The sequence below is a fragment of the Epinephelus lanceolatus genome, chromosome 14, assembly GCF_041903045.1.
Source record: "Epinephelus lanceolatus isolate andai-2023 chromosome 14, ASM4190304v1, whole genome shotgun sequence".
NCBI lineage: Eukaryota > Metazoa > Chordata > Actinopteri > Perciformes > Serranidae > Epinephelus > Epinephelus lanceolatus.
In genome coordinates, this window is record NC_135747.1 from 27,825,530 (window position 1) to 27,848,742 (window position 23,213).

Consider the following 23,213-nt stretch of genomic DNA (forward strand, 5'->3'; position numbering starts at 1 on the left):
CAGCCAAGTGTTAAACTACTCCAAAGGACACACTGGGTTGTTTCTGCCTGTTGAGGAGCTTTCAATAAGACCTTCATTGTTAATGTTTTTTTTAAGTCAAACTGGAATTTGAATTATTTTTTACACTCGAGCATGTCCAACAAACATTGATACAAGATGTTGTTTTTCCCTGCATAGCATTGGCAATGTGTTGTGAACGATTTTAGCTAACTGCGCCCTTATAACATTCATCATTTGGGAGAATCCATAGGCTGTTATGTTTGTATTCCACTCAGAAAGTGCAAACTAGCAAGCTAGGCCACTAAAGTGGAAGCTTAGCCAAGCTTGCTAACGGTGTCGCTTTTTATTCATGTTATTTCAACACCTGTTGAGTCATTAGTGGCTCCTACACATCTGGAGTTGTGCTCAAAGCAGGGCCCCAATTTGTCATATACCGACGCTTAATCAGTGGCCTTCGGCATCTGATACCAAAGCACTAAGGCACTCTTAAGCGTCTATAACAGACACACCGAGCCACGTCATTATCAGACATTCCAATTAACTGACGTAGCAAGAAAGTCTGTAGGGTGGAAGGGAGGGGTGGAGGATGGGTCAAACAAACACAGGCCTTTTCCCAGGAGACCACCGTTCATTTCCAACGAGAAATGAAAGTCAACACTGAGTTATTTAATAACAAAACATAATACGTCATGTGATATGTCACGTTACGTTATGTTTGGAACAAACATACTTATTTTAACCAAAACCATGGGTTTGTATGCATATAATGAGTGGACACTGTACATTTCCTGTAAAAGCGGAGGTTAATTTTGAAAAGACAAAATGTATGTAACGATCAGAAACTGACACGCCGTCCCTTTGTGTCCTAAACTGAAACAAGAGGTGCCTAGAGCGTAGCTTGACACGTAGGGCCACTTACCAAGTGGTGGTTTTTGATGAGTTGGGAGAGACATTTTACATTTTACTCTAGGGAGACTTTTTCTTGCACACCGGCACTTCTCCCAAGCTGCCAATACTCTTTTCTGTCCTCTCCTTATCAGGTTTTCTGGGTGATTCACAATGGCCCTAAATAAACTGCATTTCCCAGGGGGCACTGGGGGTACTATATACCCAAGGGGCACTACATGGAGCTCAACTGTTCCCGTTCTCGCCTGCTTGCTTTTCTCCGTCAGCGGCTAGTCTAAATAAGTCGACATTACAATAACGTTGGCTTGGCTCCAAATGGGCAACACAAAGAGAACACAAATAGAGTCCAAAGATGACACAGCACAGCTTTACATGTCAAATCCTATGCTACTAAATGCAGGTCGGGAGCAGCCAGCTGAGATTAGTGCCATCTTGGCAGTGAAGAGCCTGTTGATGTAATGTTGGCATCAGCAAGACCACCTGTTGACACCGCCACCAGTCGTGATATACCTTTTTTCAGTGTATTGTCACAGAACTGTCTGTATGATATCCTACAAGAATACAGACATAACAGTTCATATGGTTGACGAATTAGCGCCTCACGAATGATGTTACATCCTTAACATACAGCTATGTAATTAAGGTAAAGTTATGGAAGTTAGGTTTAAGCAAGTAAAGTTACTGTGGTTAGATTAAGTAAAAGAAACATGGCGAGGACGTACCTTGGAACAACAAAAGACTAACAAAAGAAATTTAATAAGTAATGCAACTTTTGTGAGTAATTAGCAAAGAAATGTATACTTTTTCAATGAGTAACAGATTACATATTCCTAATAGCTTGCCCAACACTGTCCATACGTTAGTCCATGATTTGAATCACGACACAGAGCACGACTGGCACAGATGGGAAGAAGGGATATCCAAGCAACATCTTGTCCCTGGGCTAGTTTACTGCTTTTGCTGCTGTTGAAATGAACGACTATTTTGTGCACCATTCAGAGCACTGACATAGAGGCCGCTATCAGGCATTTACAGGCAGTTTCCCTGTACTAATAATGTAACAGTGTGAGGAGTGCACTTGATCACTGGCACACAGACCCACACATACACAAACACACAAACCCAGTCGTGCCTCTGAGAAGAGTTTGACGCTGATGCACAGAGAAAGGCAGAGGTGGTGCATTAGATGGAGTGTAGAGCTGCTGTGAGTCAGGCTGTGCTGCCGTGTCAGCTCGTCCAGACAGACGCTGCTCTCCAGGCTGTGTGTAGGTGTCTCTCAGGGGACAGTCGGGCTTTTCTGTTACGAAACCCGGAGTCCAGGCCGAGCAGCCGCTGCAGCTTTTCAATACTTCATGACATGCAAGGGGGCCGCCTGCCTGGTAACACAGCGGAGCACTTTATCTGAGGGTCACAGTGACTACGGAATAAAATGTTTTTAAATCAGACATCCATTAACAGATTATCTCTGGACCTCACTTTTTTTGTAAAGCTTGTTACATGACAAACTGACAGTAAGTGTTTCAGTCTGTGTTTTAATTACATTTATCAAGGTCTTTCCTTAGTCACCATGTCAGACAACTTAATGATGTTTGCTCTCTAAAATATCAGTTGTAGGATTTTGTACAGGTATATGTGACTTGATGTAAAACCATGTGGTGTGATCACAACTGGAAGAAGTTTTCCTAGAGGGCTCTCAAACAGAAAGGGATTTCCTTTACACCTAAAATAGAGTAAAACAACTGGGTCACAACAACCAGGTTGGTGAATATGTTGGAACAGAGAGGCAAACCACACATATTTTTTGGGGATGTCACAAGCTACACCGATTCTGGGAAATTGTAGATCTTACAGTTGATTCTGGGATATGCAATACGTAATAACTGCGAAGTTATGTATCTTGGAAATACAAATGATTGTGTCATGGATTATGACAGCTATCTGGCCAAGATAATACTGAGTAACAAGGAACTGGTACAAGACTGAATCCCCCACTGTAGAACAATGGTTGGAAATTATAAGAGAGATTTGTGCTCTGGAAAAAATGACCTATCAACTTAGAGAGAAAATGTTTTTGTTAGTAAATGGAAGAAATGGATGATTTATGTGGAAACAGTGGAAAAAACATCTGGACCAAATGATATATGAACTTCAAGATACTGGATATAAATACATTCACCCTTTTTGCTCAGTTTTTACTTTTACTTTTCTGATTGTGGGAATAATGTTGTACACTGTATACACAAACTAAAACTCAATAAACATAAACGTACTAAAAAAATAAAGGGATTTCTTGGTTAGGGCAAGTGACAACCTCTAGGGCTGAAAAATTAAGTCAACACTGAAGTGCCAAAAACTGCAGTTCCTCTAATGGCCACTTGAGGCTGGCTCCAGAATCGGGTCAAGCCCCATTGACGCCCATGTTGAAATGCCCAACTTTAAAGCAGAAATAAACATGGTTACTGGCATTCCCTGAAGAAATGTTATCATATTTTTGGAAATCAAGCACATTTTGTACACATCTGTCTGCTTCTCTCTGGAATCACTGTTTCATTTTCCCAATAATCAGCTTGTCAGACCATTACAAAGGGGCAGGGCTTAGCAAAAGGTCAATTGTACAGCTCATCTAGGCTTTCCAAAAGTTATCAGACCAAATGGATCAAATCCTGATAGTGAAACAAGTCATTTTGCAGTTGTGTGACGCTCAAAAAAAACGTATCCACTGATTTACAAACGTCACTTTCACAATGCAAGTCTATGGGAAAAAGTCTTTTTTGGGCCACGGGGCAACATGTAACAGACCTGGACGTTGTAGTTCCACTTTTGGCCACTATATGAAATTGGCTTCAAAGCCAAGCTCTGTTCCTGCGGGCTTGATGTTACTGGTAGCGAATCCAGCACACGGCACTAGGCTTATATGCCAGTAATCGCTGACAACACCGTCATGAGTTTGAATGAGCAGTATCTCCATTTTGAGAACCATGTGCAGAGAATCCCTGCTCTGAATCATAGATATGTTCTGAATGTCACATACAGCTCCTTCATATATTGGTAGTTAGCATCAGTTGCTGGTAGGAAAGATATATAATACAGTAGGCCTATGTTTAATATTCATTGTTTTTCTTAGTGAAAATGACAAGAGTTTTTAATGTATCATCCTGTAACCCTCTATGAGAAAACCCATTGAGTTTTAAAGCCAGCAGCTTTGTGTGTTCTTTATTAATGACAGCAGTGTTGTCAGTGGCTCCAGTGGCTCTTGGTGTTTGTCACTAACTTTACTCTGCTCCACATCATGAGCTCAATATGAGCAGCGTCTCTGCTATCGGTGACCTTGCATACCACAGGCTTATGTAACTGTAACGGTCTCTGTTTTCATAGACGTGTAACACGAGCTCCGCCACAGACGTCTATAAGCACCGTGTGGTGTGTGTGAGTGAGATCAGTCTGCAGCATGTGTCGCCTCTCACACAGCTGCTATTAAACACGTTTCCATCAGGTTTCAGCACGGAGGTGGCAGATTGTGTGGTGTTGATTTAATGCAGAAAATCTTGAAATATCAGTGAGAGAAGTTTAAGACAGTCAGCTCTATGAAGAGAGTACATTTACAGTGCAAATTTTAGGTACTTGAGTATTTCCATTTTCTGCTGCTTCATACTTTTACTCAGCTACTTTATTAAAGATATTCTACTTTTTGCCTGATTTCATCCGATAGCTTTAGTTAGGCTACTCTCAGGTATTCCCTTCCTGTCCAGTGAAAACCATGTATTGCCACCACGCTCCATGGTAATGGCAAGGATGCATGCTGGTAACTCTGTTAAAGCGAATTAGTGATGTCACCCTCATACATGTCACAGCTCAAGGTTCTTAGGTTATGTTTTTATTTAATTCATTGTTTCCTGTTTTACTTTGAAACTCACATCTCCTCTCTTTCAGATCACTTCACTTCCCGCCCCTGTGTGTTTTCCCTGCCTTTTGGAGGCCGTTTACACTTGGCCGGCTATTTTCATAAACGGACATTTCACTGTCTCCGTTTTCAAAAAGATCTTCATTTACACTTACCCGTGTATATATACACAAGAGCATGCCAAACCTGTAGGTGGCAGTGTAACGAGAAGCTCAAGCCTTCCATGTATCCATTGTCACCATAGCAACATAGGTTGCACTTTTGACACAGGCACAAGTTCCGGCGCATGCTGTGACGTCGGCTGCCTATAACTCCGTTTATCTCCGTTTATCTCAGTTTACATGCAAACGCTCAACCGGAGTTTTCCAAAATCTCCACTCTGGCCGGAGTTTTTAGAAAGACTCGTTTTCAGAGGAGAAATCTCCGTTTGCATGTAAACGAAGGGCACAAACGAAGGAAGATGTCTCCGTTTATCAAAATCACCATGTACATGTAAACGGCCTCTTAATGACCACCTGTGTCAGATCGTCTGTCCCACCTGTGTCTCATTATGCATCCCTTCACCAGAGTATTCAGAGTGTGTCTTGTTTTCTCTCAGTGCCAGTTTGTCTCAGGTCCTTGTGTGTCTATCCATACAGCCTTTTGTTTCCATGTGCCGTTATCTTCTGTGCTGTTATCTTACCCAAACTGTCTCCAGAGTCAAGCGTTTCAGTCCACTCTCACCTGGTTCACCAGTTGTTACAATGCATGAAGCATCAATGATAGCTTAATTTTACACATGATGATGAAGATACAGATAAACAGAAATACATGGCAAATAATTGCCATGGGTAGCTGATAAAGTTATTTGCAAAAGAGGCCTGGGAGTCTGAATCAATCAGCTGACACTATTCACTCAATATAGCTTGCTAGTAATTCATCTTTGTTATAAAGCAAGCCAGTTAGCAAACAATAGCCAGCTAAAATCACATTATTACAATATATTTCATGTGACTGTTTCCACTAGGAATTTTTTTAGCACTAGGGGGCACTGAATAAGATTAATTTATTGTTTATCAGGCAACAATTGAGACAAGAAATAGCCAGCGCACTCTGATGTTCTTCCACTTTACCCCACTGAGGAACAGAGATGGCAGCTCTTGAGATGGACATTCAGTCAGTGTGTGTAACAGCTCAGATTCAGCCAGTGCAAACCACAGCAGCAAGTGAAGGTCTGTCTCTAGGCTGCTGCTGCAAAATGCATATGGAAACACAACATGTGTGGACTCTGTGTTGTGGTGGGTGCTGGTCATTTGTTGACATAAGCAGACTCCATTTCTTAGCTAACATTAACCCTTGTTGCACACTGTAGCACTGTAGTGGAGCTGTAGAGAGATGCAGCATGCTGTTGGGAGAAGTTTGCCTTGAGGGCTTTCTGTCAGAAAGGGATTCCTATGGAATTTCCTGGAAAGTTTGGCCCAAGTCCTTTACATAAAAGTCAGCCCTCAGGCTGTTACAGGAAACTGAGAAAGTATGCAAAGGTCTCTGTTTTTAAGTTACGCAACAATCTGTTCATCCATTGGCAATAAAAAGTATAAAACATGCAGAAAGTTACATAATGCACCTTTAATCCCAAAAAAGTGTTGACAGGGGACTTTTACGTTTGATATTTTAAGTAAATCATGTAGATAATACTTACATACTTTTCAAAAGTAAGGGTTTAAATGCAGGACTTTTCCTTGTACTGTTTTCATATTTGGTATTTTACTGACACCAGTACGCTTGTTTATGTTTTACTGAATGCGCGAAGGTGTTGTTTGTTTGTGCCACATGACGGGAGAGGTGCATATTGTTGTTCTGACTCAGGAGCTCCATTTTTGGAGCCCCTGTCCTCCCATCTGTTTTTATCATCTGTTACATTAATGCCTCCCCTACTGTCACTGAGTGAAAGGGTTTTCCCGCTCAATGTCCCCCGAGAGCTGCTGCCAGCGCTGCTTTATTACTGTAGGCACTTTAACAGACCGAGTTGGAGAGAAAACTTCAGAGGAAATACTGAATCACCTTCCTGAGTAGCCCCCAGACTTCCGTGTCTCCTTTGTTAGGACCCTCGTTTTCCAAACAGGTATTTGTCCAGCAATATAGTAAACTATTTTTTCATGTTTTCCTTTGAGTGAAACTGCAAAAGTGAACATAAGATCATGACGTCAACAGGATGTGCGCTCACTTCCTCAGAGCAGAGTGCTTGTTCCTGTCATTTGACTTGAGGTCATGCAATAACTTTGTGTTACACAGACAGGAAATAATAACTGATATAATCAAACAAGCAGCTTTGATGTATGGTTCTCGTAAATGAATGGAGACACAGCCAAGCAGAGGATTCACAAAGTGACAGAGGATCTGAGCATGTGATTCAGAAAATAACAGCTGTGGACAAATGAGGAAAGAAAAAAAAAGAGCAAAAGAGGGGCAAGAGGCACAAATCTCTTGGACGAGACTGTTAATTACCTCGACAAATTCAACAGAGCCTCATGACTGCTGGGCTGGAACAAAATATTGCTTCTTGTCTCAAACAATCTGCTCTACTAATGCCAACCCTGCCCTCATACTCAACCCATTTCTTTGCCCTCCGTGCGGTTGTGCAAACACACATGACCCACTTAGGGAAGCTCACACACACAGACACACGCACACACCGAACACAGAGGCTCTCTGCAATCTTGTATAACCAACAGTTCTGAGGAATGAAAGACAGACTTGTAAACATCTTGCAGACTGTTGGCTGTATTGTGGAGCTGGAGTAGCTGACGTCAGTGCAGGCTGATGACTTCATGTGTCCCCTACAGGCTGTGGAGGTGACAGACGGACGGATTGACTGACAGAAAGGTGACACAGATAAACAAACAAGCTGCATCGAGACAAAGCAGAAAGGAGACCCGGTCAATGAGAGGAGAGCATGAGGCAGCAATTTTGACCTATTACCTGCAGATAAATATGACAGTTGTGTGTGTTTATATTGATACAGACAAATGTCCATTGTTGTGTTGTTAATGTTTTTAAAATGCAACATTACATTACGTCAAAATCTTACATACATGAGGGGCAGGTCTTGAGTTTGACATTTTGGCCAACGCCATATTGCTACTTGCACTTTTGCACTTAAAGATTCTGTATGCGACATTCAGAGAATTAATATAGCAGCAAAAAATTATGTCCTATGTAAAGATATAGTGGAGTCATGGCATCCTGAGCACATAATGAAGTCACAATACCTCTGTGTGTGTTGTAATCGAGCTTCTCTGTTCGATGTTGTGGTACTTGTGCCGGCCACATGTGAATGTCAGGGTATGTGAGTCCCTGTGAGTGTATTCCACTGGTTAGCTCATAGCCGCGGGTTTGAACTGCACTTATATGGCTATTACCACTGATATTGGGATCGTGCCATCGCGGAAGCGTAGCACCCACCGTGTGGTTTCCCTCCCAGGAAACAATAGCCAATCTTACACTGTGTCTTTGACGTGCTTCGCAGTGCTTTGTATTAGGTACTATTGTGGAATGGAGGGACAGAATTGTCTCACCTCTGAGCTGGGATCAGAGGTCGTACCAGCACCAAAATGATGTTTCTATAGTCGTCAGAATAGGATCATGGGTGTCACATTGTGACAATGTGTTTTGTGTGCGACCCACTGCTGGAGATTTTCAAAGTAGCTGATAGCAGTTAGCAGCTAACTGAAAGAAAAAGAATAGCAGCTGAAAATGTCCACAAAGTGGGACAACAATGAGGCCTTGGAGCTCCTTATCCTCAGAGCAAAGGACGAGATCAGCCACCATATAACAGAGAAGGTAGATGATTGTTGTTGCTATTGTAAGGCAGGTTTCTCTGGGTAACTTGATCCACCTAGATGTCCGAAAAAGAACGTAGAATGACAACTGAACATCGGCCACAATATCTCACATCTTATGTATACATCACACTGCCAAACTTGCCAAACTTAATCATAACTCTCATTACTTACACCTAAGGCGCACAATATTAGATAGTACCAAATTTAACGCAAAGAGCAAAATAATATATTTAAACAAACTGGAATGTAGTTAACATTAAATTATGTTGATGTAAAATAATGAGCAGAGAAAAACGAGACAATCTACTAGATGCGTCCACACAAAAATAAAGCTCATCTTACACTATGTTATGCCATTGTTATTGTTTATAAAGCACTGCAGACACGTATTATGTCACACTACAGGGAGACACTGTTGTTTTACATATCACATTTGTCCTATTTTGATTGCGTACTGTGGGGATGCAGTCTATAATCACACACTAGAGCAGCATGTTGCCGCTGCTGTTTGGTTGTGTGTAAAAATGCAAAGGAGGCATAAAGAAGGGACTTTGCAGCGGCTTTATAGCCTCATCTCTGCGTAAAAGGGGCTAATATTAACTAATGTTAGCACCGTCAGCTGCTAGCAGGCTCAGCCAACTTCATGTTGACAACCGAAACTTGAAATCATAGCTAGCTCTAAATGTTGCACAAAGGGGCTATAATCAATATTCCTGCATCAACAATGGATCAAATGACGATGTGTGATGTGAAGAGAGCTAGCAGTGACAAACCTTTGCAGCCGCCTGAGCTTCATGACGCTTTAAAGTGTTTTACAGCTTTTTGTTTTGGTTTTCTGTCCCGCAACTTTAATTATGGGACAGTTGTGGTACTTTGGTTGAGTCTCACTGCTCTCATAGCAGTTGACCCCACTACACACCACCTGCTCAGCACCAAAGTTCAGAACTTGTTCCTGCTGCCTCCAAGTGGCCAAAAAAATAAATAAATAAATAATTATTTACGTGTAAATGAAATCTGTGCACGATGTTAACAGGATACAGAACAACCACACCTTCTGTATGGCTCCTGAGCCGAGCACACAGCTGTTGTGTTCACTGTCCGTCACTGGTTGACATGAACGCCAACATGGAGCAGCAGTTCAGTCAGCATCCACTGTGTTAAGGAGTCAGATTAATGCTGAATATCGAGGAAGTACAAAATAGCTTTTTGGGCAACTCTGTTCCCATACAAGTGGTCATGTGATCTATTGTTCACCTAAAAATATTGATTACAGCTGAAGGTCATTTCCCATGACTGAATGTTGCACACAGGAGGCAAGTTAATAGATTCAAGAGTCAGGACCTTTATTTGTCCCTGAGGGGCAGTGGGTTTTGCTGCAGAAGCAATAAATAAAAATAAACAGGACAGGGCTAAATAAAAAACTACACATCATAAATAACGTATAAATACAGGAGTGAAAAAGGTTAATACATGAATGACGAGTTACAGCGTTAGTGAAGAAAAAGGAGAATAAAATATCTAATACAGATGAAATTATAACGCTATGCAAAGACACCTGATGAGACTGTTTCTGAAAATCTACACTGAGGTACTTTATAAATGCAGTTTTGTGTCGATGACTGATGGAGACCAGCATCATCCTGCAGTGACGTCTTGGCCAGCTGATGTTGACAGATCAGGTGACCACATGCAGAGGACAGTCAAGGACAGTATGATGTGCTGTCTGTGGCTTTCCATCATGTTATATTGGTTGTGCTGTATGACTAGTTTGCCCCTGTGGAGCGGCCCTGTTTAATAATGAAGCTGATGGTTACAGTTTCTAGTTCAGCACACTGAGTGTCACCTCCACGTGAAGTCAATATTCAGTGACACTGGAGCTGTTGAGTCACTTGAAACGCTTTCCATTTTTTCCTCGTCAGGAATGACAGCCCAGTCGCCACAAGAAAATGTTGGCGTTGTACGTTTCTGCAAATCAGAGATACATTGCATTTGTATAATTCATACGTATCATATCGATGTTTCTGTAGTTCAGATTACGTGTAGGTTATATAAGGTGACCTTGTCATTGTATGGTGAAGGTGATGGCGGATGATGTGAGACCTGGGCGTCACAGCTGGACTAGACCTTTGAATCCACCCACGTCACTGAGTTTGAGGTGACTGCTTTGTCTGGCATCATGATATGAAACAACGGCTTCTCAGTTATAATAAAGAATGACCAACAAGTGCCGCAGGGAGACATACACCATTGTCAAGCCCTTGTTCTGGAACCAGTGAGAACTAATAACAATGGCGAGCACTGTAGACAAGATAGATGATGCTATCAAGGCTGTTGTAAATCGGCATGTCTTCTTAATATTGCCCAAACCTCATAGTTTGTTTTACTTTTGCGTCACTGTGTAAACCCAAAACAGGTTTGTTGGCTACGCATCAGTGTGGACTTAAAATGGCATTAGATTCAGGCAGACACGTTGTCTCTAGTGATTGGTTAGGAAGAAACTGAACCCTCCTCCCAAGGAAATCAGTTAGAGTGGTTGTAATGTCTGACTAAAAATGGAAATGGAGTGTAACAGGTTGAAAAATTATCAGGCAATTGGAGCACCAAAATCATCTTTTCCAGATCATGACCAAGTGGTTTTTGTGCCTAAACATTACCACATGTTAACTACAGCTTTGTTGAAACATATAGAAATGTAAATACATATGTCTGCTACATAATAACAATGCCAACATTCATTCTTGTGATATGGTCGCAAATGATGGTGCGATGAAAAACAAATAAATTAGGAGTCACCCATTTTTTTGTGAGAGGGGAAAAAAGTCGTCTTGAAACAGCAACCTGGGATTTGAAAGTATATAATGCAGTAAGGGCAGTAAGGGTAAACCAATGCACTCTCAAAGAAAAAAGGAAGATAACATAACACTCAGTGATGGTATTATTTGCTGGAGTTTTTGTCATATAAAACCTAAGCAAAACACATATGCAGTGATATATTTTTAAAGGTCCAGTGTGTAGGATTTAGTGTCATCTAATGGTGATGCTGCAGAATTGAAACTCCTCCTGTGTGCAAAGTGTGTAGGACAACTTCCCTGGCCAATATCTGTATGTAGATATAAACGGGTCATTCTAAGGTGACAAAAACAAAATTATTCTTATTTTCAGGTGATAATAAATTAATGAAAACATAGTTAGTGCCAATAGATGACCCTAAATCCTACACACTGGACCTTCGATTAAAACATATGCGTTTGTAACCTACAGTTAGTATTAGCTAATATTAGCAACAGGTCATACCAGACCATATGAGGCTGTGGCAGCAGTGTATTAAATTAAACTAGGTTGGATCTTATGTTGAGTTCACACCAAACGCAATGAGAAGTTTGAACACTAAAATAATTTGCATTGACCCATTTCATACGCGCGTGAAATTGCTGAATCTATGAATGAACTTCAGCCAATACATCCTCTGTGTCATACATCTGAACTTGAAATTGGTCGTTAAAGTTCAGATTTTTCAACTCTTGCAAAAAGGCGTATGATGCGAAATCGCACTACTCGCTTCATTCGCACCACTTAATTCCTGCATTTCACATCTAATCGCATCTTTACATTGACTTTACATGTAATTCAATTGTGCGTATTGTTTTATTCGCATCTGGTGTGAACACAACATTACGGTTTATGGATTTAATTTTCATCATAAAAGGGAATATTTTTGTTTTTTCTGTTTTCAAAAGTCTAACTTTAAAGTCTTTAACAAACAATTTATGAATGTCATAATAACTTTTAAAAGATTGATATGCTACAGGGTTTAATGTGAAAACAGCATATTTAAGAAAAAAGAAAGCTTGAAGAAAAAAAAAAAGAAAATGTTAAATATTGCCAAAAGACGGGCTCTTTATGATGTAAAGGACACTGAATTACTTAGATTTTGGACAGCCAAGTGCCTAAAAAGTTAAATACAGATGTTCAGAAAGAAAAATAAAATTAAAAAAAAATCTTCAAAACTATCACTTGGTGTAAAATCAGAAACATGTGCCAAAACAATTGCAGAAAAATAAACGGGATGACATCAACTACATGTGGCTCAACTTATCCTCTAATATTAGTCAGAAAAAAATAAATTAATATTAATCCAATCATGTTATGAGGGCAGGCTGTGTATGTTTCCTTCTAACAAATATCCTCAGATGATTAAGCTAAATTAGGTTAAAGATTAAATCACATTTTCACGAATTAAAATTTACTTTTGATGTTGGCATATAGTGTTTTGCCTCTTTAACTGGTTTCACATTAAGCCTTTTAATACTGTTACAGACAGTTGTCCAACTAACAACCATGTTATTTGTATCATAATGCACATATTTTGATATTTTTAATATGAATTTATTTTATATTCTTAGTGGTGTAGTTGTTTTTGGTATTTGTCTTGTCTTGGTTTTGTATATTCTATATTATTGTACCGACCAAATATTATTGTGTGGTTTATGTGTTCAATTTGGAAAATATCAAGGAAAAAAGAAAATTTATTTTACCTATACCCGCAGCATCGAGCTGCACTTGAATGCAGAATTAATGGTATCACTGACTGAAGACAGCGTGGCCCTTTAAGCTCAACTGAACTCAATGTTCTCATGAGGAACTGTTTCTGTTTCTGTAGAGCTGTTGATGCATCACATCCAGTGCACAGCCTGTGTGTCAGTACTGCCTCCTTCTGGTCTATTGAGACACTACATGTGGTAACAACAGGCCACGTGAGGACATAACAGAACAAACAAGTGATTTGTCTTTTTAATATGAAAGATTTCTCTTCTGTGATACACCATTTACTTCTGATAAGACATGTACAATTCATCTATCTAGAATAGAAATATGTGTGTCTCTTGCTACTCTCTTTAAAGTTTCCACATCACACTTGCGTAATTTGAAACTCGAACTGTGATTGACGTCAAAACTAGTTTTGTCAGAAAACCACTCTCATACAAACACTTGAACTCAGATTTAAGGTGAGCACAGAGAAAAAAAAACTTTCCTCCATCAGCAGAATAATTTGGAAAAACAGTCTTCTGTTCGTATTATGTGTGCTTTAAGACACACTACTTCTAGATTTCTCCACAGATTAGTCCCAGTTTATCCTGTACCAGGCAGATGGCAGACAGCTTATATATGGCATGTGTGTGCAGGCAGTTTGCTAATGCCAATGTTGTGGACACAGTGTCCCATGGTGGCAGTGGGGTTATGGTATGGGCTGGCACAGTGGCGTAAGGTAGTTACAACAGGCCCCATTGCACGCTATTGTCTGGTCACATGTTGAGTCTCAAAACAGCAACATACAGTATATGTTACTGTATGTTAATCATCATTGCATCTGTATGTAACAAAAAATCCAAAGAAAATAAGAAATTATTCATTTAATTTAATCATTTTATAGTTTATTTGCCTTTTTCAAGAGCATATATGGCAAATGGCACCTTTTTGAATGTAATGCGAGTTCTTCTTTGAACATAGGAATATTTTCAAGACAGCAATCACACAGAAAGGCCCATTCTCTACCCAACTCATTGTTGGAGGGCCCGCTTTCTCTATGGGCGCCCCACCTCCCAGGCCAGAGAGCAACCGCACTGCCTGCACTGTCTTTATTTTACGACTCTGGGCTGGCATGAGCTACAGACAAGGAACACAGGTGCATTTTATTGATGGCTGTTTGAATGCACAGAGATATTGCGACAAGATCCTGAGACCCAATGTCATGCCATTTGTCTGCCTTGCTGAAAACGTCCACGTTCTTGCAAGGCCGCCACACTCAGCAGACATGTCACCCATTGTGCTTCTAGATAGGTAGGTAGGTACGTAGATAGATAGTACCGTCAGCACTGTCTTCCACCAATTTATATTACTATATTTTAAAGGGTAACATCACTTTAATTAAGAATCCCAGTGTGTATTTCCATGGTCTATTAAAGTTCAATCAATATTTGGGAGTATGAGCTCTCAACGCCAGAAACCAAAGAAGTCTCAAACTTGTGATGTCATAGGGTATATCTAGGGCAGCTGGGGCTCAGAGGTAGTGAGTCATCCTCCAATCGCAATATTGGCAGCTCAATCCCTGGCTCCTCCACTCCACATGTCAAAGCATCCTTGCGTAAGATACAAAACCTTGAATTGCTCCTGATAGCTGCCCCATTGGTGTGAGAGAGCGTGTGAATGGTCGCTGAGCAGCAGGCGGCAGCCTCGGCCACCTGTATGTGAACGTGACATGTTGTGTAAATGCGGTTTGAGTGGTCAGAAGACTGCAGTCCATTTACCATTTATTACGTCTGGAGCTGCTCCATAGACAGTCATTTGGAGCCTGATTTGTGGACTCATAAAATGTTTGTGTTTTTATACCCAAATTAGCTTTATTCTGTTGTAGTGTTCTATGTTCTGAATAGAAAATGTTCCCATATACTCAGAACATTCCCCTGGGTGCTCTGTGCCATCTAGAACATCTTTCACAGTTCATTATTAATGGAGCAGCTCCAGACTTTAGGTAAACGTTTATGTTAACTAATATTTTTGGACTGTCTCAAACCACAGGAATAACACGTGAATTTTGAAAACGGGCATTGTTCCCCTTTAACATCTCTTTATTTACATATTTCTTCTTATTATGCATACACGTTTAATACTGTGACAGCCTGTGGGCCTCTGTCAGGGTTTGTGTGTGTTTTGTGTGTACTTCCAGGGTTCCTGGTTCCTCACTGATTAGAGCTGAAGGTCATCACCTGGGCCACTGTCCAGGTTGCTTTAAAACCCACGCTGCTGGTTGTTTTTTTGGACTTCTTCTTCCCTGGTGCCACATCAGGTTATTTTCTAAGTTGTTATTGTCCTTTGATATATTCAAGCTAAAGAACTTTAACACTTGGATGTGAACAAATTACAAGAAACTCAAAAACTGTACTTAAGTTAATGTATTTCATTACTTGAGCACCATCTTAAATGGCACAAAACATCCAGGACCACAGCACAAAGTTAAGCTTCAGCAGATTATATTACCCTGTGCACAATACTATAAAACACGACCATAGCCAGGGCAGAATGATTTCTGATGTACAAAACCCAAAAGTTACACATACACTGACCCATCTGGAAATCTGTACAGTAAAAAAAAAAACTCTCTGCAGAAATGATATAAGCTCACTCAGTGTAAGTGAACATGAAAATACAGCAGGACTGTTCTGATTTAAGGACTTTGTTTGAATCTACTCTGGCTGTTCTCAAAACAAATTATCAGGTGTTTTTCAAAAGAGCGAAGACCAACAGAAAAAGATCTTTTTGCTGCCTTCTGTTTTAAAGGACTGTCAAAGGAACTCTGATGCGGGGCTTTCATCTGAAACTGCGACCTCAGAGCAATGAAATGAGCTGAATAACTAACTACACGTTTGGTTTAGTAACATTTAGTTCTTACTGTATTTCCAACAGGAAGGCAGCACATAAAAACATTATTAATGCTATGTAGTAACAAGTATGATTCATCAGTCATGTTAAGTAAAAATGTTAAATTTAATGAGGTGAAAGTCATTTTCAGAAATCAAGAACAGACAAGTTCATCAATGCTGTCACAGCTTCAAAATCAGGTACCTCTCAGTCAGTCCTTGAATAGACCTGGAAGGGTACAAACTTAAAAAAAAAAAAAAAAAAAAAAAAAAAGACTGGGGATGGATACCGGGAGGGAAGGACAAGTAGTCATGGCTTGTGGTTCAGAACCGTCCTGAACGCTCTCTGTCTCGGGAGCGACGTCTCTCGTGGTCACGGCCACCTCCACCTCCTCGACCTCTGTCCCTCGAGCGAGATCGCCTCTCTCTCGATCGAGACCGGGACCTGTGGCGGCTGTGGGAGTGCAGGAGGAGTGATTATGAATTACTGTGAGAACACCCAGACGTTCATGTTCACCACTCACAACAGCAGGGTACTAGGGATTAAAAGCAGAGGGGGGCGCCAGGTGTTGCCAATTAGCCCTCTATCATACCCTATCATTGAAACATCCTCCCTACACCGCTACCCCTCCTCCCGTAGCATGGCTCTAACTTTAACCCACAATCGCAAGTAAGTGCAACAACAATAAACCAGTTAAACTCCACTTCAATTTAAGTTTGGTATGTTTTTCTCCTGTTCGTTTCTTCCCTCATCAAAATGAGGGAGTAGGAGGAGGTAGAGTGTACGGCCCGGTCCAGCAGGGAGAGCTCAGTCCGCACAGATGTCTCTCCTTGGCTCTGCCTTCCCTATGCTCTTTTCTATCCATCTAATCCTTGGGCTCCCACTTGGACCCCCAGACAGCAATATTACTCCCACTCAAAGTCTCAAGTTTGCGCATCAGGGATTGCAACATCTAGTGCCTAACTGAACTGAACTGTAGTGCCTGAGTGTATAAGGTAACTGATATTCATACCTCTTCCTCCGACGCCCATAGAGCTCTCTCCTCAGTTCACGTGAGATGGGCTTCAGATGCATGAAGTTACAGAAGCCACCACGAGTGCATTCCCTGCGGAGAGAGGACAGCGTGGCGCAGTTAGAGCAGAAAAGAATAATACGCCAAATAACATGTGAGGTAAAAGACACTGAGGAATGTCAGTGGAGAACAAGTTTAAAACAGCAGCTGCAACATACAAGCTACAGTTTGCTGATGGAGAGAGACATCATCTTAAAAACAAAGATGTGCGACATACTTTAGGAATCAGAAATAAGTGGATTATCTCAGGGAATAAACTGGGAGCATAAAGAATGTAGAAAAGTAGTAGAAAGTAAAAAACATAAAAATGATCCTGTCCTTTATCTTTATGGGAGACAACTGGGTGCAGCAAGGTCGTAGTAACCAGACATTATATCTTTTAAAGGGGTCATTGTTGCAATGGCTGAAACCCTGAACAGAGATGTCCTACAGATTTAAGTAAACACAGTGTTGAACTTCCTCTTTGTTTTATCAAGAGTACACCGTCATCGAAAGCATTAATGGGGAAGTGTTTCAATAAGCAACTGTTCTTCTAGGTTCTAGTCTGAGTCTGCCCTCCCACAGTTTCTTATTGGTTTATTGTGTAACAAGCTGTGTCCTATCACGTAGCACTCACCCCATCTCATATTGGCGACAGCAGGCTTCTCTGAAGTCTGTGACAGGGGAGAGCTCAGCATGGATTGGCTGTCCATTAAACCACCGGTTATTCAGGTCTATCACGGCCTTCTCAGCGTCCTCTTCATAACGGAACTACAAAGGACCATCAAGAGACACACAGAGTTTATTTGAAGAGGAAAAATCACCAGCTCTGGATCCAAGCTAAAAACACATGGCATTACAGCAGTGGTAACACTGACAGATTTTAGACCTGACACCCACCTTCACATACACATTTCCCACTAGATGGTCCCCAAGGTTGTCACATACATTCATTTCCTCCACCTCGCCATACTTTTCTTCCATCTCTGTGAAGACCTCCTGCGAGAGAAAAATTAAGGGTGACGTTATGTAGTTGAATGTTAGGGTGCTTTCAGACCTAGAGTTCGCTTGATTTGTTCATTTTAGTCAAACCATACAATTTGAGAACGAGGTGCGGCTACAACTAGAAAACAATGTTTTGAGTCTTTGGATGTGCTGAATGTGCATATTAAGGCAGTACAGGAGGAGGTGCACATTAATAATCCTCCAGGACGGTAACATGCTCATGTTTAACCCAAACAATGTGTCATGTGACTGCAGCTGGTTCGGATCGAGGTCGGAACATGTTCACACCTGCCCAAACGAACCACACTTAGAGCCAAACAGAGCAGGTGTGAAAGCACCCTTAGCTGAAATGTTGAGTTTCAGTCCATTAAAGGAAGAGTTTGACATTAAGATATAATTTGGTGCTTTTACATGCAAAACAGACCCACTGCCCTAATGTGACTGCCTGAGGTTTTACAACAGGAAGTATTTATAGTCATGTTTTAAGTGGCCCAATTATAATAATAATTATTAAATTATTTCCTCCAAAGAAGTCAAAGAAAATGTATCCGGGGCAAAGTGGTGTAGTCATGGTTTGAGGCAGACCTGCATTCTATCTTCAGAGTGGCATTACTTACCTCAAAAAACTCATCATAGTGCTCCTGCATCTCCATGTCACTGATGGCACCTAGTGGTTATAAGAGAGAATTATAACGGGAATACAAAACAACGACACATGGATATTACATTATAATTTCTGCAGTAAATTCTGTGTTAAACACAAATTCTGGACACAATGTGCTTTTTTCAGGAGGGTGAATGACTGGATTGAGTGGCATGAGGTCACTTGGGTGGACTAACATAACACTGATGCCTCCAAACAGGCTTCTTAAGGTTAGATCACTCGTCAATACAATTTAACGCCTGCTTTCAGTAGAGAACAATTACATTTATAACTGTACAATAAATACAGAGGGGACTTTAGGTGCGACTTCTTGCAGGTTAAAACGCTGACATCACATCATAGGACTACCACTTAGGTACTACCTGAAGAGCTCCTAGAGGCTGGTGGCCTTAAATTTATTTTAATCTGTAATTACAATATTGATAAGATTCCAGTATTAGTTTCTGCTTTGCCTGAACAAATTATTTTATCCTGAGCTAATTTATAAACATGACGCCCCCCTCCCCCAAATAATCTTCTGAGCAATCGTTACATTCTACATAAAAGCAAGCCCTTCCTCTTTTAGAATTTGGTTTGAAAACAAATTCCTATTGATGAGTCAAACTCTCAACAATTAGGGCTTTTACTAACATATAAATAAATAATTAATAAATGTGGTCTCCCAGTTACACTAAAGAAAATACTCTGCACATCTCTTCCAATGCAAATTAAAAACTGTCAGAACGTATAGAAGCACTTACAGGTCAGCCCATCAGCAGACTGGGCACTGTTCTGAGGGTTCCGGTAAATGTTCAGGAGGGCAATTGTCTGAAACACAAAAATGTTAATTAAGAAATGGATTGTTTGTGTCAAGAGCACAGAAAACTATCAAAGAAACACTGTAAATATCCTTAGCAATCCTATGCTGACTGAGTATACGGATAACCAGAAAAAAGTAATGTTTTCAGTGCTTTCTGCAAATATATTCAGATATTCAGATAAACCCTATTCAAATATTTCCCTGTCCAGTTGCCTGCCTGATATTAGTAGGACTCAAAGTCTTTAAGTTCTACTAATATCAGCCAGACAACGTAATCATCTTTGAGTCAAAGATGCACACTACATGTGACTAGAACTTGTAGCAAGTCAAGTCATTTTTTCCCCTAATACTAAACATTACATGGTGGATATGCCATGTCCATTACAGAACTAAGTCTCCCCATAATTTCCATTTGACTGAAAATAGTAGCTTCCCTTATCAGTTTATCTATATTAGGATATTTTAGAACAAGGAAAAAAACAGTATGATCTTACCTGGCTGAATGTTGGTTTATTGTGTAATCTGGAGCAGCGGTCGCCATGTCGGCAGGCACCAATTTTGAAATAAAAAGAGCAGTTGACCCTGGGGAGAAAATACAATAATGAAAATGAGTTAGGGCAGGGTTAAGCAACCCTGGAGCTGCATGTGGCTCTTTAGCCCCCCACCTGTGACTCCCTGCAGCTTTGACTAAAAACTATATGAATAAATAAGTTTCAGTTTCATTTATTATTGTTGTAGGCCTAAAGTGATTTCCTTTTTTCCAGTTGTAAAAATGTGTAGCCTATACACTGACTAAAAAAAAAAAGTGTTTAAACATTTCGTCAACTACCCAAGTGGTGTGTCCACAACTTCTGCTTTGTGCCTTTTACTATGAATTTTGTGGAACCTTAATGGTGGTCTTGGCTTATCCTTAGTAAGCTAACTATAGATGCCAAATCCAAAAAAAGGAAGTCTGAAAGGATGATAGAGAATTTAATAGTGCCTGGACAGAATTGTTTGCTTTCACCACCAACACTGCAAAATAATCAAGTACCAAATAATCATAACTAGCCCACTGCAGAGTAGCCACCTTGACTTAAAACATATTAATGAATGTTTGAATGTTTATATCTATTGGTAATGTTGGAAGGCTAAATTAGATTTAATAAGGGATGCACGATAATATCAGCACGTTATCAGTATCGGCCGATATCAGCTTTCAAATGAATTATCCGAATCAGCCAAAATGCTTTTTCTTATTTTGCACAATGAATGAATATTACATACATTGAAAAGCTTTCTATTTCACGTCTCCATCTTCTGGTGGGCCGTCATGATAAGAGTATGCATGAATAATATGATGTTAATTCCACTACAGAAGACGGAAGAATTTCCACTAATTTTTCACTAAAATTGGGTGGGGAAAAAAAGTGTATATATTGATAGCAGTATCAATTATCAGTTCATTAAGTTTTTATATATAACGGCCTATTGGACATCGGCAACATAATCCAATATAGTGCATCCCTATTGACAAGCTGTCTCAAATATGATGTACGGCTCCAAAAATATGTTTTAATTATTGGTTTTGCCTAATCTGGCTCATTTGATAATAAAGGTTGCTGACCCCTGAGTCTGGGTCAATATAAAAACACTCTTTACACTTTGTTACTATGTCTGAAAATTCAATCTGGCTCAATAAATGTAATCTAGCAGGGTGTAATCTAATTTATACTTGAAAAGGGACTAAAATGATAAATGGATTATAGAAAAAATGCCACTATTCAATTAATCAACTCATGGTTCCAGGCCCTTCTGTGTACATCACATTATTTCTTTTGAGCCGGGTTGAACAAGGCCATTTTTGTCTGTGTTACAGAGAGTTTAAGAGAAACAGATAGTGAAACAAGTAAGTGTTTGTTTTTATAATATGTTTAAAGACATCATCATGTCTCCAGGGGGTGAGCAATACCAATATAAACGACTTTAATATGGAAAATCCTCTGTCATCTTAGGTTAAAAAAGCTTTTCCATTAGTTGTAAAAGATCCGTGTTTGTGTTTCACTTAATTGAGGTCAGTAGGGGCATGTCAGGAGTGTTAGGAGGCAGTGAAGTTGGAACAAAGTAACGTTAAAGTAACGTTAACGTGATACACTTAGTATAGAGTAGAGACACGCCTGCCTCCATTCATTTACTTACTGTGAATTTACTGCTCAAAATGATAAATAATGTTAACACTGTGCGATTAAACGGCTAGGGAACCGTTAATTAACGTTAATAACAAAGTGAGGGGCTCGCACGGTGGGACTATCCGTGAGTTTCCCACCGTAACAAAGACCATTATGGGTTTTACAAAGTAGCTAACTATGGTTGGCTGGCACGAGGGTAGGTGGGATTTGGAGTTAAATTTAATAAAGTTTGATAACCGAAATTATTCTGTTTTATTTCTGAAAAAGTAACTCGTTTTAATTGTTTTCTGTCCGTCCCAGCGCCACACAACACAGCACACAGATGCAATCACGGCGCGGTATTTTACAAACGTTAGCTAGCATGCTAACACTAGCTTAGCTTCTAGTTGCTAAAGCCGGCCACCAGCTGAAGTCTACGAACACCGCTTTACAACGTGCTGCTAGTCAACGGGAACTTTAGCAAATATAGCAAACAAAAACCGCCCAGCAATCAAATAAAACAACGATAACTACTTACTTATCTTTCTCTGTCCCAAAAATGGATGCCAGGTACTCTGCCATCTTGGCTCGCCTGTGTTCAAGCACCCGCAGCAACGGCGATACTTCCGGTCCACGTCCTTCACCATAAATGTATAATCTATAATCTCCAACATGTAGCTATTGACAAAACCTGCACACATACATTAATTTTAACAGTGAAATAGCCACACTAGGACAATATCAGGTAATTACATACAATATACATGCAATAAGTGCTATCTTTGTGAAACTTATATAGCAAACAGTGCTAGAAAATGAAACTAAATTTTATTGATACTGTGTCCAAAAGTTGAGGATTTAACTGTGTTGGTTTTAGAGCTCATAGTTAGGTAATGTACTGGTTTGCATTGTGTATGCCAAACTACTCCTGTTAGAATTATGTACCCTAATATTATCACCGAAATAATTATAATAAAAATAGAGACCCTGTGACTCAGCCAATCCTATAATGTGCTTGGATTTTGAGTCTATAATTTTTAAGTTTAATAATACACAAATATGTAAATATATACTCACTAGCCTGTTCTGCCCTCACATTTTCAATGAACTGTAATTATTTTTGTTCATTCATGGAGCTCATCTTGTGTCTGTAAAGCTAATTTTAAAACCATATAGGTTATAAAAGAAAACTGCTGACTATGAGTCTTTATGTGCAGACTCTAAGGGTGAAGTGTAAAACTTTTTCACGTCTTATTCATATGTGCCTTTACCAGTACATGCACTTCAACACACTACTTGGAATTAACCGCTTTTATTTTGAAGTTACGACACCCAAACAGGATATTCGTCAATATCGGTCATTTCCGTCTCGACCGTGCCTTTCGAAACAAGAGCTGCCTTCATACTGTACGTAAACAATACACTCTTTATGTGCTGCACATGTAGCATCCTTCAATACCTCTGAATCTACTGGTTTAACCCTGCAGTAAATTATTCGCTACG

At 40.1% G+C, this 23,213-nt stretch overlaps 1 protein-coding gene across 1 annotated transcript; it reads right to left on the reverse strand.

The window, feature by feature from the left end:
- Nucleotides 1–14,038: 14,038 nt before the first annotated feature.
- Nucleotides 14,039–22,362, reverse strand: u2af1 (U2 small nuclear RNA auxiliary factor 1). The gene is made up of 8 exons (XM_033612908.2): nucleotides 22,249–22,362; nucleotides 20,058–20,145; nucleotides 19,505–19,571; nucleotides 18,718–18,767; nucleotides 17,996–18,094; nucleotides 17,733–17,866; nucleotides 17,057–17,149; nucleotides 14,039–16,497 (listed from the first exon to the last, which is right to left on the reverse strand). Exons 1-8 carry the CDS (start codon nucleotides 22,290–22,292, stop codon nucleotides 16,368–16,370), a joined length of 705 nt encoding a protein of 234 aa, XP_033468799.1. The 5' UTR covers nucleotides 22,293–22,362; the 3' UTR covers nucleotides 14,039–16,367.
- Between the last annotated feature and the right edge of the window lie 851 nt (nucleotides 22,363–23,213).

Excerpts from the sequence above, each read along its gene's own strand:
- u2af1 (XM_033612908.2), bottom strand. The coding sequence starts at position 22,292 with ATGGCAGAGTACCTGGCATCCATTTTTGGGACAGAGAAAGATAA. Across the intron at positions 19,572-20,057 it reads ATAAACCAACATTCAGCCAG|ACAATTGCCCTCCTGAACAT; the intron begins GTAAGATCATAC and ends TTTGTGTTTCAG. Across the intron at positions 17,867-17,995 it reads TGGGAAATGTGTATGTGAAG|TTCCGTTATGAAGAGGACGC; the intron begins GTGGGTGTCAGG and ends GGTCCTTTGTAG.